Raw genomic sequence first — 18,229 nt, forward strand, 5'->3', positions numbered from 1 at the left:
GAACAGTAGCCCCAGCACAGGACTCTGAACGCTACTATTAGTCACTAATGCCCGTTGCCCTGAGATAAACTTCCAAACTGACAGTCCGAGCGCACGCAAACTATATTGTATAACCGCTCCTCAATCCCTTCATCAAATATTTACAGGGGTATCATTGCCAGAACAGTGTCCCGCTGAGGATTCTCCGAATAGTGGTGGTGGGTGGGACATTGATCTTTCTTTTACAGAACAAATGAGAGCTTCAGAGATTTTTTTTATACCTCAGGTCTGTTCAGTGCACTCTTGATCAGGATCTCTCGGTCTCTGGGGTGTTCACTATCGATTTGGTCAAGTCGAGAATCTGCATCGTCCCCAAACCCCCAAATATGACCCCTGGGTTGCATTAATATGAAAGACTAGACCAAGCTTTTCCCACATCGTCTTGGATAATGTTGGATTTGTGCTGTGCGGACACTCCATTTGTTCTCATTGGGTGCAGACGATAAACTGTGAATATTTAATTGCTGGGAGCTGATTACTGAATTCATCTGTGTGATTAAGACAAGTTAGTAGGCTTGCAGTCATAAAGGGTACCATAGCAAAGATGACCATATATAATCACTGTTTCTGTGAAGTAGAAATAGATATAAGTAAGGGCATGTAGCGAAATGAAACAAAACAAATGGGTTGAATTTTTTTTCCAAAATAATCCAAAAAGCTATCAATGGTACAGTACCCTTTGAAGGTATATAATGGTGCTTTTCCATTGCAAAGTACACCAGTTCGGGTCAGCTTCCCTTACTTTGACTTGGTTAGCTTTTCCATTGAGTTTTGGACCACTTCAGAGTGAGAGGGATTATGGGCGTGTCGTTATATTTGCGCTGCCTACTGCTGTACCTCATACAAAAAGTGGGAGCGAGCATTGTTGGAAAGCAGTGTTTCCCATACTTTAATTTATTTGTCAGTGTGCCACAAAATCAAAATTGACCACCACAAATAGATGCTTGCACATTGCGTTTATAACTATACCTCTGTCTCACATGACAGTTTTTGTACAAACACAGAGGGGCAACCTTCTGATCTCTCTGATGAAGCCAATACGGCAGTGATTTAAACTGAAATTCATTGACTGGCCACTAGAGACTGGCTCCAAAAGGGAGTTAATTCCCATAGACCTCCATGTTAAAATGGCCAACTTTACAGTAGAAAATAATATGTTTACAGCCTGGTACAAAAAGTGTTTCTGGTCTGTATAGCTAATTTTGCCTTTCATGACAACTGTGATTTTTTTTAACTCATCCGTTTAAATGATATTAAGCCTTAAAGTTCTGCATAATTAAGGGCGTGGCCACTTGAGTGACGGTTGAACAGCCATTGCCGTCATGAGAGTCGAGCTAGGCAGGCGTGGTTTCAGCAACCAGTCACCTCAGCTTCACCCACGTCCCGCCTCTTTACCTATTTCCGGATATCCATGAGTGATGCGCGGTGACGTGCGGCAAAGATGGCACCGCCTACTTTAAGCTTCAAAAACAATCTTCAGACACCTGTGGGTGACGTCACGGACACTATGTCCATCTTTTTTTACAGTCATGACATGACAAACACCCGTGGCGCACAGTCGTCGTGCACCGCTAAGTTGGGGAAATTACGTGCATAGTAGAGGTCTTCACGGGTCCACTTAGATCCGAAAACCCGAGGTCCGACCCGAGACCCGATCGGGTTCAGGTCTAAAAGTTTCACATGTGCCTCGGACACGGGTCGGGTACAATAATAGCGGCATCGGGTCTCGGGTAATTTAAAAATGAATGTGTTTTTTCTGAACGGACCCGAGAAGACACGAACTCTCTCGCCTGTGTGCGTCAATGTTCTTTTCAAACCTCTCATCTGTTTGCCAAGAGCGCTTGCGACATTGTGTGGTTGTCGGAAGGTTCATTTTCGTTGAGACAAACAGGTCAGTCAATTATAAATGTACATTTTAGCGGTTACGTTGGTGTCGTCGTCAGATAATAAAGTAAAACGAATGGAGCAGCTCGCCAAATTGGTTGCAAGGCCACCGGAGTTTCTTTCTGTCTGACTGCTGCGCGTGGGTCTGCAGAATGCACACACGTCAGTGCCGTTTACATTCGGTTCCAGATCGGGTTAAAAAAAAATTTCACTAGTTCGGGTCGGACTCGGGTCTAATTTTCTCGGGTTTGTCTCGGGTCGGGTCTTTCTTTAAAATTTTTTTATTTATGCACGTCGGGTTCGGGTATGAAGTGATTCGGGTCATTTCGGGTCGGGTACATTTCTTTGGACCCGAGAAGACCTCTAGTGCATAGCCTACATGCCGACGTGCGAGTCGCGGATGTGCCGCCACAAACTGCAAGGAAAACACTGGTGCTGTGTTCCTGATTCTAAGCCTGTGGATGTTTTTTACCCCTTAAAGGGAGTTTGGGAACTTATAACAAAGCACAGATGACAACAGGTTTGCTCGAGACAGCGCAAGCATGAAGGTAAAGCTAATCTTGCGTTTAGCAATGATGCTGGTAGTGATGATTCTCTCAGACCAATCAACGATCAAGAGTGTTTTCATGTCACGTTTTAGTATCGGCTCAGCTCACTTGGAACCCCAACCCAGGTGGTACTAAAAAAGTATTGGGTACTACGTACTGAACCCATAGAAAGTCCCCAAAAGTAAGCTAACCCAACCCATGGGGTACTATTCAATGGAAAAGCGCCAAGGGTCCTTATATGTACCATTTAAGTACAGATATGTACATGTGAGGTACTAACATACACCTTTGAGGTACTAATATGGACCATTTAGGAAAGAAATTAATATATACTATGTATGTGTGTTGTCTTATGTGCTTAAAGTGCTTTCTTAACTACGACATCATTTAGTTTAGTTTCTATAAATGTTTTCCATCACATGTTGCAACCTCACTGAGCTGATATGTTGGTAAACAATAAATACCCCAATGGCCTTATCATCAATTAATTATAATTCTCTGCCATACTCCAGAGACACATTTTGCTTATTTTCTATAAGATACGACATCTGGTAACAACAAGGCCCTGTACACTTGCATCACACTTCAAGAATAATTCTCATCATCCCAGTTCTTATCCTCACTAAGCACTCTCATCAAATCAGCCTTAATAGGAAGTGACATAATGTTTACATACAGTAGCTAATTTCTCCTATAGATTTACTAGGTGTGTTAATTTGACGGCGGTAAACAGCGGCCTAGCATCGGCCTTCGCAACACGCAGAGGATTCGAGTTAGTGTGGGTGGATCTGATAACACTGCGTGGCAGGTGGAGCGTGAGAGCCGACCTGCTCTTTGTAGAGCCGACACAAATATAAACATACACACCAACGCATGCCACCCTTTCACCGACAACAGGATTAATGAAGTGACCTCGCAAACCTGGCAGTAACTAGGTAACCAAATTAAAAAATCAGACAAAGCTAGAAGCTAAGTACGAGTGGGAGTGTAGTTTAGTGCAGCATCTATTGGCGATAAAGTCTTACAGGATAATCCTGGTTCCTTTTCCAATCACTATTTCCATAAATTAAAATGCAGGGGTTCTCATTTGAACCTATGTATTTGTATTATATCACTTATCTCCACTACAAAAAATGTAAAAGAGGCTACAATTTGCACAAGCTCACCAAAATTGGGCAGTTGAACACTGGAAAAATGTTACCTGGTCTGATGAGTCTCGATTTCTGTTGAGACATTCAGATGGTAAAGTCAGAATTTGGCGTAAACAGAATGAGAACATGGATCCATCATGCCTTGTTACCACTGTGCAGGCTGGTGGTGGTGTGGGGGATGTTTTCTTGGCACACTTAAGGCCCCTTATTGCCAATTGGGAATTGTTTAAATGCCACAGCCTACCTGAGCATTGTTTCTGCCCATGTCCATCCCTTTATGACCACCATGTCCCCATCCTCTGATGGCTACTTCTAGCAGGATAATGCACCATGTCACAAAGCTCGAATCATTTCAAATTGGTTTCTTGAACATGACAAAGAGTTCACTGTACTAAAATGGCCCCCACAGTTACCAGATCTCAACCCAATAGAGCATCTTTGGGATGTGGTGGAACGGGAGCTTCATGCCCTCGATGTGCATCCCACAAATCACCATAACTGCAAGATGCTGTCCTATCAATATGGGCCAACATTTCTAAAGAATGCTTTCAGCACCTTGTTGAATCAATGCCATTAAGGCAGTTCTGAAGGGGAAAAGGGGGTCAAACACAGTATTAGTATGGTGTTCCTAATAATCCTTTAGGCAAGTGTATACTCAGATGCAAAAGCCACTAAACGCCACATCCGTCAAAAGCGAGACAATTATATTAACTGAATGCTCTCGGCACATTCATCAAATACCTTCACTTCAAATCCTGGCCTCTGATAAAAAAAATTATTTTACCAAAAAACATGTCTTACACACGCACTTAGAGGGTTTTGCATCTGATCTTTACATATCTTCAAACCCATATGGTTTTGCTGCACTTGGAAATGGCTTGGTTGATGACAAAATAGTCATCGCTGTCATCGGAGCCTCTGCAGAAAAGCTGTTAAAATACTATTTACATTTTCCCACATATCTGCTCGTGAACAGAAACACACACGGCGAGCCGTGAAAACAGAAAGACAAGTTAATGGCAAATGGCACGCTGCATTTTCATTTAGTATTTTAAGAGTGTTGTTTTGTTTTTCACACGGCGAACAGAAAAACCCATGGCTGATTATGTGAAGAAGGCGTGAAATTGTGATATTTGCATGGCTGGGGATATTAACTAGAGGCATTAGTTGTTGAAAAGCTTCAAGGCTGGGCTCCAGACATGTTTTTAAATAATGGTTTAATGATGCATATTTTACAAATATTTTCCAAGCGACGCCAGTGGTGCACCCTTCTCCTCCATCTCTCCCTCTCTCTCTCCCCCGACTACATTAATGGTCTTATTCTTTCTTCATTAACAGGCTCACAGCCCTTTCGCTATTCTCCTTTGTGTGCATTTGGAAAAAATCAACTGGAAAATAGACGGCATGACGTTTTGGTTTCTCTGTTCATGTATTTCTTCTCTAATGCTGTTGCTTTCTGGCACTTTTTGCATGTGGCTCAGCCCTTACTTTACTGTTCATGTGGCTCAATGGGAAACGGATTACGTTGGCAATGCAAAGGTCATGGGTTTGATCCTAGGAAGACACATACATATACTTATCTTCAAATTCAAGGACCTTTCAAGGACTTTTCAGGTCCAATACCCTCAAATTCAAGAAATAAATGTTGGGACACATTTCAAGTGAGAGCAAGGTTACATCGTGTTACCTTTTAAGATACATTGTTACAGTTCCCTTTCATGGAAACTCGCGCTGCGTCACTGTGGTGACACTTTGGGGACGCCTCCAAAGGTAAGTACGTCTGAATGTGTACATCAAATTCAACCAATGGTGAGGCTTAACGACAAAGACAGTGTGACGTGGGAGCCAGGAAGTATATCGCTATCTGAAATATTGCGGGGTTACAGGGACGCAGGAAGTATGGCAAGGGAACAACAGTTACATGCGTAACCCGAGACGTTTTCATGTGTCAAACACAACTATGCAAAAAAGCATTTTGGTATGAATCAACATTCACATACAGAAGATGTATAATAACTGTTTATAGTTAAATATATATAGTTAAATCGTATTATTATGTTTTATAGTATTGGGTTTGAATGTTTCCCTCTGTTCTGTCATTTCTCATTTCACTTCCTGTGGGCTGCATGGATATACTGCCATAATCTCTCTCTCTCTCTCTCTCTCTGCCAAGCTTGGTCTCTCTGCTCTATTGAATGCAGATCTCGCTGGTGCAGGTATTGGCCGCTGTGAACAGCAGCTGTCCAAGTTGCTGCTTTGGCCTGGAGTTACTGCACCCGGGCATAAAAGCACAAACAGCAGGGTGTCTAGTCACACGGCCCCAGTCCAGAGACCATCAGGCTCAGACCCGTTTTACTACTGGATGCCATACAGAAACCATCACAGAAATGGCCCAGAAAACACTCGGGGACACATTGGGCCAATCAGAGCAGTGCTGCTTGCTGAAAATGTGTTTTAAAGATTCATTATAGAGGACCGCTGAGACCAGTCAATGCAAAGATTCATCTAATGTGAGACATTCCAGTGCATTAGGCTGAACATATTAATGGCAATAAAACCACACCAAAGCAATGAACCACAAGAGGTGTATGCCACAGTGGTACAATAAGCATATATTATTATTCAAAAACACAATAAACTAATCTTCCAACATGTACCAAACTGCAACTCAGATTTACAAATGCATGAATGTTACTGCATTAGATTATCATGCAAAATATTTCACAGAAAGAAACTTAAAATAAAAAGCAAGTGATATACAGTATAAACTAACTTGCGTGTATTTTGTGAACGTGAGTGTCTCTTTTATCATAAACGGTTTTGCATCAAGTATTTTGACAAAACACGTGATGCCCATGGTTCACATGACGCAACAAACACATATTTTGAAAACACAAGCAACACACATGACCCTCGCCCCTCGGATGAACAGTCACGAGCCGCCACTGATATAACAGTAGAATTTTTTTTTTTTAAATAATACAAATGTAAGCAATCTGTTTGCTTTCATGTTTTGAGCGCTGTCAGGTATAAATTGCGTTTGAAGAAAGCAGAAATAGCAACTGAACCTTATACAAATGATATTAAATGCTCAGGCTATATATAAAGATCTTCATACAGTAAATATACAACAAAGCACTCGTGTGTCTCCAGCAGAAAGCTTAGAGCCTTTGAGGAGATCTGAAGGTTGTCGAATATCTGTTCTCAAAGCAGTGAGCTTGCACATCTCTCTAAGTCTCATGAATGTAATTGACCTTTTTTTCTGTGACGCTGCTGAGATGGTGACCATAGGGGGGGGAGAAGTGACACAAAGTCTAAACACCAGCCAAGCAAAGTTAATTGTCCGGCTGAACAATAACGCAATGGAGACTGCAGATATGAAAAGGGCATTCAAATCAATAGATCAACAATAGCCTTTCCGAAAAGATGCTGAACTCAATTTTCTGCCCGCGGGCACCCCCTAAACTCTAAATACACCACATTCCCCCTCAGCCCCACCTGAACTCACACTGTAGTCCTCACATGTTATCCTGCCTGTGAAAACTGAGATAAAGTCTGTTTTGCAATTTACAGTTTTTTATAAAGTCATGTAAAAACATTCTGTAAAAATATAACCTTGATATCTCAGTATAGTCATGTCAAAGATTGAAATCAATGCAAAATCAATGATTGAATTATTCTGAAATAACACTGTTATGTGTTAATTCTCATAAAAAAAGCCAAAGTCTAACTTAAATTCTTCTGCTGGCTTTCAAGCACTGGTATTTACGGCAAGAATCGCAAATATACATCCATCATGACTTCTTTTGATGTGTATCTAATGTTTAGTTTGCGTTCTGCATTGCGATGGAAACTGTGGGCGAGTCGAATCATTCTTTAGCTGTTCTGGACTGAGAAAGGTCAGCTGTTTGAAATGTCAGGCTTCAATAGAGCCAGATTCACATCGTGCTGTTCAACTGTCCAATTAAAGGGGGTCTGGCAGGGGTTGAGTGGGAAGTGCTCTTCACATAGAAGAGCTAATGAGGGGCTAAGACGCCCTCACTGCTGATCTGCGGGGCCTCCATAAGAGCAGTACCGCAGAAGCAGGTTCTGACCCGGGAGTTGCTCCAAAAAAGACTTCCAGGGCACAGAGGATGACTTGGTTTGACCTCACAGTAACGCTTTATTATAAGGTTGTATTTGTTATCATTAGTAAATGCATTAGCCAGTCTGAACTAACAATGAACAATATAGTTGTGAGTTAATGCCAATGCACTTGCTCATTTTAGTTAATTGTGCATTAACTAATGTTAATAGTTTAATTTAAAACATTTATTAGTAAATGCTGAAACTAACTAAGATGAATAAATGTGTTCCTGTAAAGCTCAGAGATAGAGCATTGCATTTCCAGCTCAAAAGGTCATGGGTTTGAACCCAGGAAACACACATACTGATAAAAAGGTGTACACAGTAATGCACTTGGATAAAAGCGCCTGCCAAATGTAAATGTAAAATGTAAATGCCGTAGAAGTATTATTCACTGTTCATGTTAGCAAATGCATCAACTAATGTTAAAGGGGACTTTTCACAAGACTTTTAAAAGATGTAAAATAAATATTTGGTGTCCCCAGAGTATATATGTGAGTTTTTAGCTCAAAATACCATATGGATAATTTATTATAACATGTTAAAATTACCACTTTGTTGGTGTGAGCAAAAATGTTTGCTGATGAGATTTTTTATGATAACTAATACTGTTACATTATTGTAAAGGTTAACTGATCTTATTAACTCTATCCCCGCCACTGACGATTTATCTCGTCCATTACTGTAAAGGGTTACTGATCATATTAACTCCTTCCCAGCAATTGAAGATTTATTTCGTCAATTAATAGAAAACATTTGCATGAAAAAGTTTTTTCCTGAAGAGTTTTTATTGTAATCTGTAATGCCGCAATTATCCACTTACCCAATTTATAAAAAAAACTAAAGCAAAAAATGATTTATTAATTTTACACTCCGTGTATATATTGATAATCGTTCTGAATCTGATCTCTAACAAAACCCTCTTTACAAAAATGCATTTTTTTTTTGCTAAAAAAATGTATTTTTGAAGAAAAATACCCATATTTAAGAGTTTTTATAAGCAGAGAAAAAATATAGAATATTTTAGAATATATTTAGAATATAATTTTTTTTAGAATATATATAGAGAATAAAAAATGTTTTTTCCCCCGTTCTGTTTGTTTGTTTGTTTATTGTTTGTTTGAAAGCAGATGGTCTGATATATTTGTATGTTTATATTAATTTTCGTGGAAGACACTTTTGTGAAAATCACAAAAAAAATGCTGGCGGGCAACTTTAAAAAAAATAAAGTCTGTCAGGGAATGAGTTAAGGAATAAATATACATGTATTTAAATATTTCCACACACACTTTTGCCACTTTACACAAACAAAACCAAAATTTCATAATATATGAAAATGATGGACAAAATTGGTTGTTGTTTTTGGTAATGTCAAAAAACATTTGTTGTATATAAAACTACTGCAGTATAAAACATGTATAATATCAACAAATACATATACCGTAATCCCAAAGAAAGCATAGAATTTGCACATCTAAAGCTTTAAAGAAGTGTGTAATGTGACAAATATGCGGATAGGTCAGTGTATCAGTGTGATGTTTTTGTATCTGTCTCAGTCATCTAAAAGAGCAAGCTGTTTTCCATATAGCAGGAAAACAAGCTTCCATCTCACTGCATAGGACAAACAAAGGTCGAAGGTCACCACATACTCTCTCACATACACTTTGCACACAGAATCCTAATAGGCACCCGAGCAGCAGGCTTATGGAAAAAGATGGGAATAGATGAGCTCATTTACAGTGGTGATTCTTCATTTATAGCCACTGAAATACCCCATTCAACTCATCAATAACTCATTAAGCCCATCTGTAGGCCTGATCTAAGACCAGTTTAGTAGTTGCTCTTTCAACGGTTAGTTTTAATAACTGCATTTGGGATGTGGGTTCTAGATCAGCAAAAAGCACAACAGCTCTCCAGAGGCCGCCTGCAGCCTGCTTATGCACAGTTAGAATACAATTGTGGGGGTTTTATGGAGAAAAGTCGTTTTTACTGCTAGCTGAAATCAGCAAATTACCCTCCAAAACTGGCGAGCTCTATAGGGCGAAAAAAGTCATTTTCATTATATAACCCAAAATGAGGAAAGCTAAAAACCATGTTGCATCGTGCTCGCCTTTTGTGAAGTCGTGAAGGTCAGCGGTACGGTCTTGGGAAACAGATGCCGAGCAAAGCTGGGAAAATTAGCCCGCTCCACGTGCCTTACATAAACATTATTTTAATCAAAGTGTATGAGGCAACCAGATATTTTAGACATATGGAGACTGCATCCTTGCTGCATCTCCCATCTGTTTCTCCCAGAGCTCTGACTGCAGTTCAGCCCTTACACCCAGATGCATCCAGAAGACATTCGGCTATCCGTCGAGACGTGTAAATGTGGGCTGTATCCAGTGCTCTGGGAGAGGAACGGGCGGTGCGTTACGACCGGATTGTGAAAACGCTGACGAATCTCGAGAAAAAGCTGCTTTTTGTTTTTAGGTTAGCTCGGCAGGTATGAAAAATACAAATACACACAATAAGACAATAAGATTTCTGCTATGTTGTCAATGTCATGGTGCGTACTTTTCACAACTAATCACAGAGTTGTCTTTTATGTTACATGTATAGTTATGTGTACACACTTGTAATGCAGTTCAAACACTGACACACACACAAACAAACTAAGCAGACTTACCAGGATTTGTGATGGTCAGAAGATCCAGCCGCCGTTGTTGCTGTAAAAAGGAAATAAAAAGACGTCAGATGTATTGTTTCACGTTACAAAGTGTGTTAACTATGATGTACTGAATTGTGGAGTTACACTTGTTAAACAGTTTGTACACATTTCTGTGTTCAGGATTATTTAAACAGTGGCCACCGGGCATGGTCCCGACGCTAAGGGGGCATGTACGCCAAAGCGTTTACGCAAGTTGGATTTAGCGCCCATAGTTGAACATTTTTTAACTTCGAGTTAATTGCTGAGCACGTCACTGTCCCTTCTCACTCGGCTGTCCAATCACAGTGGAGGAGGGGTGGGACAAATATTACAATTAACAACCGATGCATCGTTCAATGACTGTAGAAGTATCAAAACTCAGAATTAGATTTTAAGACTAGGCTTTTTACAGACTGGATCACATATAAAGATGTTTTTTTTTTGTCATAATTGTGCTGCTTTTCTCACATATTTAGACATTTATATCCATTTATAATTGAACTATGGTTAGGGATGAATAGTGTAGATACCTGTCTATTATAGACAGATATACAGTAAACAATATCCACTTCAAGTATATAGACAAAATAGGATTGAAATATTTGCCTGCAAACGTAATTTTTAGCAAGTGTTACAACTAACCCCCTGCCTGTTACAATTAACCCCACCTATGAGGTAAGTTGTAAAGTTTGCACTTCTGTCATGTTTGGTGTAATTTTCCAAGAATGGTAAGTACGAGAAACAAACTTCAAATGTTCATTTGTAGCAGAGATGTGTGTGTTGCTTGTGTAAAAATATAATTAATCAAACCAAAAAGCGTTAGGTTGTGTCCCGCTCTCCCCTACTGCTGTTTTGATAACTTATTTTATTTATTTGGCATTTTTTCAATCATTCAAATTTGGCTGAGTGATTAAAAACAAATTCTTTTTCCTCTGGTTTGACAAACTGGGAACACATTTAATATCAGACTTTACACAGACTTAAAAAAAATTCAATAGCGTTTTATAGCCGCAATCCCAGAGGAACGAAACCAGGCGTATTCCTGAAAAAGCTTCACTAATAGTTTTATATTGCACTACAGTCGTAATTTGATTACATCATTCGTAATGCTTCATCAGATGAGCTCACTGCCTCATTAAAAAATTATGCACACTGTACACAATCTTGGTTTTACTTTTAAATTTTAATCACAGATTTGCTTTAAATATAACTTTTTAATGTTTTCTAATGGTTTGACTGACCTTGGAGCTGTTTAGCTTGATAAAACACATACAGTATGTTGATTTTTTATTAATGGCAAAAAGAGGCACTAAAGCCCATTTAAGTGATTTCTTTACAGATCAATTTAAGTTGATTATACTTAGGCCATATAATAAAAACTATACATTTCACTCGCTATATGACGATGTGAACAAATGAATATATCCAGAGCAGCTCTGAGAGAATTAATGAGTATTTTATAATTTTATTTAAAAGAATAAAATTAAAAGAATCAATAAGAATCTAAGTTTACTTGTTTCGAAAGTGTATTTTCCCCCAAAAAAGTTTAATGTAATAAACCATATGTTCAACCCAAAACCCCTATCTGTTTTTTATTAATTTAAGGGTCATTGTAGCTAATAATAATAGTAAATATAATAATAATAAGTGTTTAATACCGACAAACCGCAAAACCGTGATAGTTTTTGAGACGATTATCATACCGTGGAAATTGTATACCGTTACAACCCTAGGCGCATGTGTGTGTTCACTACTCACAGTGTTGGGGAAAGTTACTTTTAAAAGTAATGCATTACAATATTAAGTTAGTCCCAAAAAAGTAACCAAATGCGTTACTTAGTTACTTTTCATGGAAAGTAATGCTTTACTATTTAGTTACTTTTGCATTACTTTTTCTTTGAAGTAATGCGTTACTTTTTAGCTACTTTTGCATTACTTTTTCTTGGAAGTAATGCGTTACTTTTTAGTTACTTTTGCATTACTTTTTCTTGGAAGTAATGCGTAACTTTTTAGTTACTTTTGCATTACTTTTTCTTGGAAGTAATGGGTTACTTTTGCATTACTTTTTCTTGGAAGTAATGCGTTACTTTTTAGCTACTTTTGCATTACTTTTTCTTGGAAGTAATGCGTTACTTTTTAGCTACTTTTGCATTACTTTTTCTTGGAAGTAATGCGTTACTTTTTAGCTACTTTTGCATTACTTTTTCTTGGAAGTAATGCGTAACTTTTTAGTTACTTTTGCATTACTTTTTCTTGGAAGTAATGCGTTACTTTTTAGTTACTTTTGCATTACTTTTTCTTGGAAGTAATGCGTTACTTTTTAGCTACTTTTGCATTACTTTTTCTTGGAAGTAATGCGTTACTTTTTAGCTACTTTTGCATTACTTTTTCTTGGAAGTAATGCGTAACTTTTTAGTTACTTTTGCATTACTTTTTCTTGGAAGTAATGCGTTACTTTTTAGTTACTTTTGCATTACTTTTTCTTGGAAGTAATGGGTTACTTTTGCATTACTTTTTCTTGGAAGTAATGCGTTACTTTTTAGCTACTTTTGCATTACTTTTTCTTGGAAGTAATGCGTTACTTTTTAGCTACTTTTGCATTACTTTTTCTTGGAAGTAATGCGTTACTTTTTAGTTACTTTTGCATTACTTTTTCTTGGAAGTAATGGGTTACTTTTGCATTACTTTTTCTTGGAAGTAATGCGTTACTTTTTAGCTACTTTTGCATTACTTTTTCTTGGAAGTAATGCGTAACTTTTTAGTTACTTTTGCATTACTTTATCTTGGCTGAGGCTTGATCTCTTTCAGGCATTGCAGGTGTTTTTTATGACTGAAACGTTCTGCATTCAGAAATTGCATATTTCATCACAAAAATGTCGAGCTCTGGCCTGCCATCTCAGTTTCTGACCCAAACTGTTCCCACATAAGCGTGTACGCAAAGAGTGCATAATTTGAATACGTTTAGTTTAACTTGCATTACTTTTTTTTTAAAGTAACTGAAATATTAATGTGTGCATTTAAAAAGTAATGCGTTACTTTACTCGTTACTTCAGAAAAGTACGTAATGCACGTTACTTGAAATGCGTTACTGTACACCCAACACCGACTACTCACTGAATGGGTTAAATGCACAGGGCACGTATTGGTTACCACATTGGTCATTATTTCATTTTAACTTTACTCATGTCTTTTGAGTATAATTCATTGGCCAAAGACAGAATGAAACAAAATGAACAATACTACAGTTCGTTTGTCCTTGATATTTCTGTAGTGAAAGTCTGATATTGTGACAGGCCAAAAAAAGCAAAGACAAAAAGAAACAGGAACATATAATTTAATATAATTTTAGGGCCTGTTGTAGCAATGAGGTGAGGTACCTTCATATAGACATTTCAGTGCTTGTTTGTTTGTTTGTTTTTTACTGCTGTTATCACAACAACCAACCCTGTCATATTTATATATTCTTCTTGAACTCTACACAAGACTCTGTTATTAGTGTCTGTCATCCTTATCTCTGCTTTTCACATCAGGCCACTAAATAGTGTGTGTGTGTGTGTGTGTTTGTGTATATAATCCATTGTGATCTGTGAGTTATGTATTCATGTGCTGCAGTGGATGCGGGTGGTTTCCTGTAGAGAGGGTGTAGGCTACAGCAATCCACCCAGGTCACACTCTCAGATCAATAAGTGTCCAATCAAAGACTGATGGCGTCCTCGATGGCACACTGAGGTGCAAGGAGGACACACACACACACACACACACACGCACGCACGCACGCACGCACGCACGCACATACACTGTGCAGTAGGCAGCTAAAGAGCTGTACTTCAACACTCTTGTGGTAACAATGGTGCAGGTCCTTCAACATGAGAGCCACTACATGCATAGTAGATCAGAGAGCGTATACTGATATCATTCTGACACACACTCACTCGCACTTTTCAAGCTATATTATTAAGGGCCTCTCGTAGATGCAGTGGTTTTCAAACTAAGATAATGATATTTAGTGTACCCTAAACCTAACACCCACAAAACCACGCACACATGCGCATTGCATGCACACCTCTTCTATTTCCTGGTGATTTTATCACCCTTTGCAATTATTTATTGATCCCACACAGAATTTACTTGATTTTCATGATTTTGGTGGGTATTTGGAAACTGAAAATAAATGAAAAGTGTGTAAGTGAATGAGCAATGAATTGTCATTATGCAGACACTTACTGAGCTTTATTCAAGCAATGAAAAACTATATAGAAGCAAATAAAACACTGTTTGATTTTAAATATTAGTTTCAAAGGATTTTGAGCAGTGTTCTGCATCCATTGAGAAAACAATTCACAATCCATTAAACTAATCAAATGTTTAAACATGAGGAGAAAGAAACAAGATTCAAACTTTCAAACACAAGGATATGCTGTTTAATTTTTCACATCGCCCCCTGCTGGTGACACTGCACTTTGCATGCATCAAACTCAGTTCAGTTTCTGATCCTAAGAACAAGGATAGTGAATGAAAATAATATTGCATATTATACTACCGCAATACAAAAGTATTTTTTGTACTTTATCACAAACTTTTAGCCTACCTCGCTACATTACAATGCATAATGTTGTACTTTTCACTCCACTACATTTTATAAGCACAACTTGTTTTTACCATTAATACTTTAAAAATATAATACTTGCTTATTAATACTTAAGTAAAACTTGTAGTTACTTTTACTGGACTAAAAGTAATTAAGTACTAGATTTATAATGTAATGTAATGTAATTAAGTATTAAATAAAATTGAAAATGAAATGTAAAAAGTAAAAGTAAAAAGTATGATATTATTACAATATAGTATAGTAAAATAAAACAATCTGATGAAGTACAGATACTTGAACAGTGCACATGAATAAAATAAAAATCCTGTCCACCTCTACATTAATATAAAAAATCATTCTGATTTACAAAAGTTTGCATTGCTTTTTATCCTTTGTAATATGTGCCACAAAACCAGTCATAAGGGTAATTCTTCTTTTCTGGAAAAATGTGGAAAATTATATTAGTAGAGAATTTGGTTGTGTAGTAGAAATTTGATGTGTTTGATGTGTTTTTTTTTTTGTTTTTTTTTTGAGAGAGATAATTTGGAAAGTAATGAACAATTTTATTATACAGCTATTTATTGTATTAGGAAAGTATCATATACACAAAACAAAATGGGCCCTATGTAAACCAAACCTTTCACATTTTATAAATGATTTCAAATTATACAGTACAAATGTTTTTATACATTTGAAAAATGATATGATAATGATACCTCATGTTCATTCATGTGGCATTGATCAAATTTATTTTGTACATGATGTTGATATTCAATAATAATAAAAAGATTTTTTTTAAGTGAGTTGAATAAATAAAAAAGCGTTCCATTGATGCATGGTTTGTTGGGATAGGACAACATTTAGTTTAAGTATTTAAAAATCTGGAATCTGAGGGTGCAAAATAATAATAATAATAAAAAAATTTGATTACCTTTAAAATCACCTGTCCAAATTAAGTCCTTAGCAACACATTTTACTAAATACATTTTTGATATATTTATGGTAGGTTATTTACAAAATGTCTGCATGGAACATAATCTTTACTTAATATCCTAATGATTTTTGGCATAAAAATTATAATTTTGACCTATACAATGTATTTTTGGCTATTGCTTCGAATATACCATGGCAAAAGGTACAGTTTAAGAGAATGAAATTTGAAATTGACATTTAATAAACCAAAATGTAACCTAAATGAAAGGTAGAGGTTAGAAGTTGGGGTAAAAAGTTACTGTATTGAAATAAATTTTTTTTTTTTTACAAATTATGCATGCTTATTCTTCTTTTATTATGTGGCATCACTACAGTTTATATTAGATCCTGAAAAATTCCCACCATAGATTAAACTCCACACCCACACACATGCACTGAGTCAGGTCCATTGACAGTCCAAACCAGTTGAGAGTTTCCTCTCTTCTCTGCCAATTAGAGGATCTGAAAAAAGGCCAGTTTCTCCATTCCTTTGATCTGACCTTTGTTAGTTTTGCTCAGTCTTGCTGGTACAGATCCAGCATCCCTCACAGAGCAGCAAGTGAAAACAGCTCCAGGCTGCTGCAGCACCCCATGCTGCCCTATGCGGTCTCCAATGGACTCCTTCTGACTTTTGCCTTTGCCCTCCTTGATATAATTCATGGCCCTTGTGTGTTCTTAATGCTTGCCTTTGGTCACAGCTATATGCAATGCATTTTCTCACGCTAATATGTTTTGTTACTGCAGATTTTTTTGGATGAATCTATAAAGAATTGAGATAAAACATGCGCTTTAGCTTACGGTGGCTATGTTTAAATGCGCTGTAATAATTCTTTATTACTCTGACTGATAGCTTGATTGGAAAAAAACACCTCTGCTGGAAAAATCGAAATAAAGATTTGTCTAGATCAAATTAGTTTCAGTCATAAAAGTAATGGATATAGTAAATACAGAATATTGCATTGGTTTAAAAGCGTGGGCTGCAGATTTTATTTGGGTTCTGGGCTGAGAAATGGGAAATGGTTTAGTGGATTCCTGGTGTTTTCCAAGAACACAGGGAAATATAAAGACAGAGAAATAGAAAGTGTGTGTGTGGGGGATCACATTAGAAGAGGCAATCCTAGGCATGGAAATAGGATTGTATTAATCTTTATCAAAGAGTGCCAAGGAATTCCCCTGGCCCATAAAGCAGGAACACTGTCAGCCTGCACATGAGAGCACTCTGGTGTCACAGGCCTCAATGAAAGCCAAAGGGTTTCATTATTCTGAATGGAGCATAATATCTATTCTATTTTAGGACCAAATGACAGAGTCACAGGTGAATGAGATGAGGAGAAAGGGTGCTGGTGCCATAGATCTGGGAGACCAAGGCTTGGGTACGGGCCATGACTCAGAGGAGATCTGCTCACCTTAACAGATGCCGGGGTGAGAGACCTTCATCCTGGGTTTAAAACTCAATACACTGTCCAATTACCAGTGCCCAAACCAAGACCTTACGGAAATACACACACAATTGCCAGGCTCATCGCAATGAGGACATACCCAAAAGACTATGTTTAGACTATATAAAGCTTTATAAATATTAGTGCTGGGCAAAGATTAATCGCGATTAATCGCAAACAAAATAAAAGTGATTTTTTTTTGGGCTGTCAAAAGATTAATCGCGATTAATCACATCCAAAATAAAAGTTTGTGTTTACATAACTATGTGTGTATACTGTGTATAATTATTATTTATATATAAAAACACACACAATCATGTATATATTTAAGAAAAAAATATATATAAATTTATATATAAAATATTTATATTTATTAGTGTTGGGGAAAGATTAATCGCGATTAATCGCATACAAAATTAAAGTGATTTTTAGCATAATTTACAAGTGTTTGCTGTGTGTAATTATTATGCCTATTTAAATACACACACATTCATGTATGTATTTAAGAAACATTTACATGTGTATATATATATATATATTTATTTATATTTTTATATTTTTATAATATATATATTTTCTGAAATGTATATATGTATGTGAGTATGTTTAAATATACATTATGATTACACACAGCACACATATATTATGCAAAAATAAACTTTTATTTTGTATGCGATTAATTGCAATTAATCTTTTCCCAGCACTAATATTTATATATAATATAAATTATATAAATGTATATACAGTATTTAAAGGTAAATATTTCTTAAATATATACATGAATGTGTGTGTAT

General features: G+C 37.0%; 1 protein-coding gene across 2 annotated transcripts in view; it reads right to left on the minus strand.

Annotated features, from left to right (window-relative positions):
* The window catches only part of agbl4 (AGBL carboxypeptidase 4), a 549,929-nt gene that overhangs the window by 137,574 nt on the left and 394,126 nt on the right, over positions 1 to 18,229 (minus strand). For both annotated transcript variants that reach the window (XM_065248477.1, XM_065248476.1), the window contains exon 6: positions 10,416 to 10,455. In XM_065248477.1, coding sequence (XP_065104549.1) covers positions 10,416 to 10,455 — 40 coding nt within the window. The remainder of the gene's footprint in view (positions 1 to 10,415; positions 10,456 to 18,229) is intronic.

The sequence above is a fragment of the Paramisgurnus dabryanus genome, chromosome 11 (assembly GCF_030506205.2).
Source record: "Paramisgurnus dabryanus chromosome 11, PD_genome_1.1, whole genome shotgun sequence".
In the NCBI taxonomy this organism is placed as follows: domain Eukaryota; kingdom Metazoa; phylum Chordata; class Actinopteri; order Cypriniformes; family Cobitidae; genus Paramisgurnus; species Paramisgurnus dabryanus.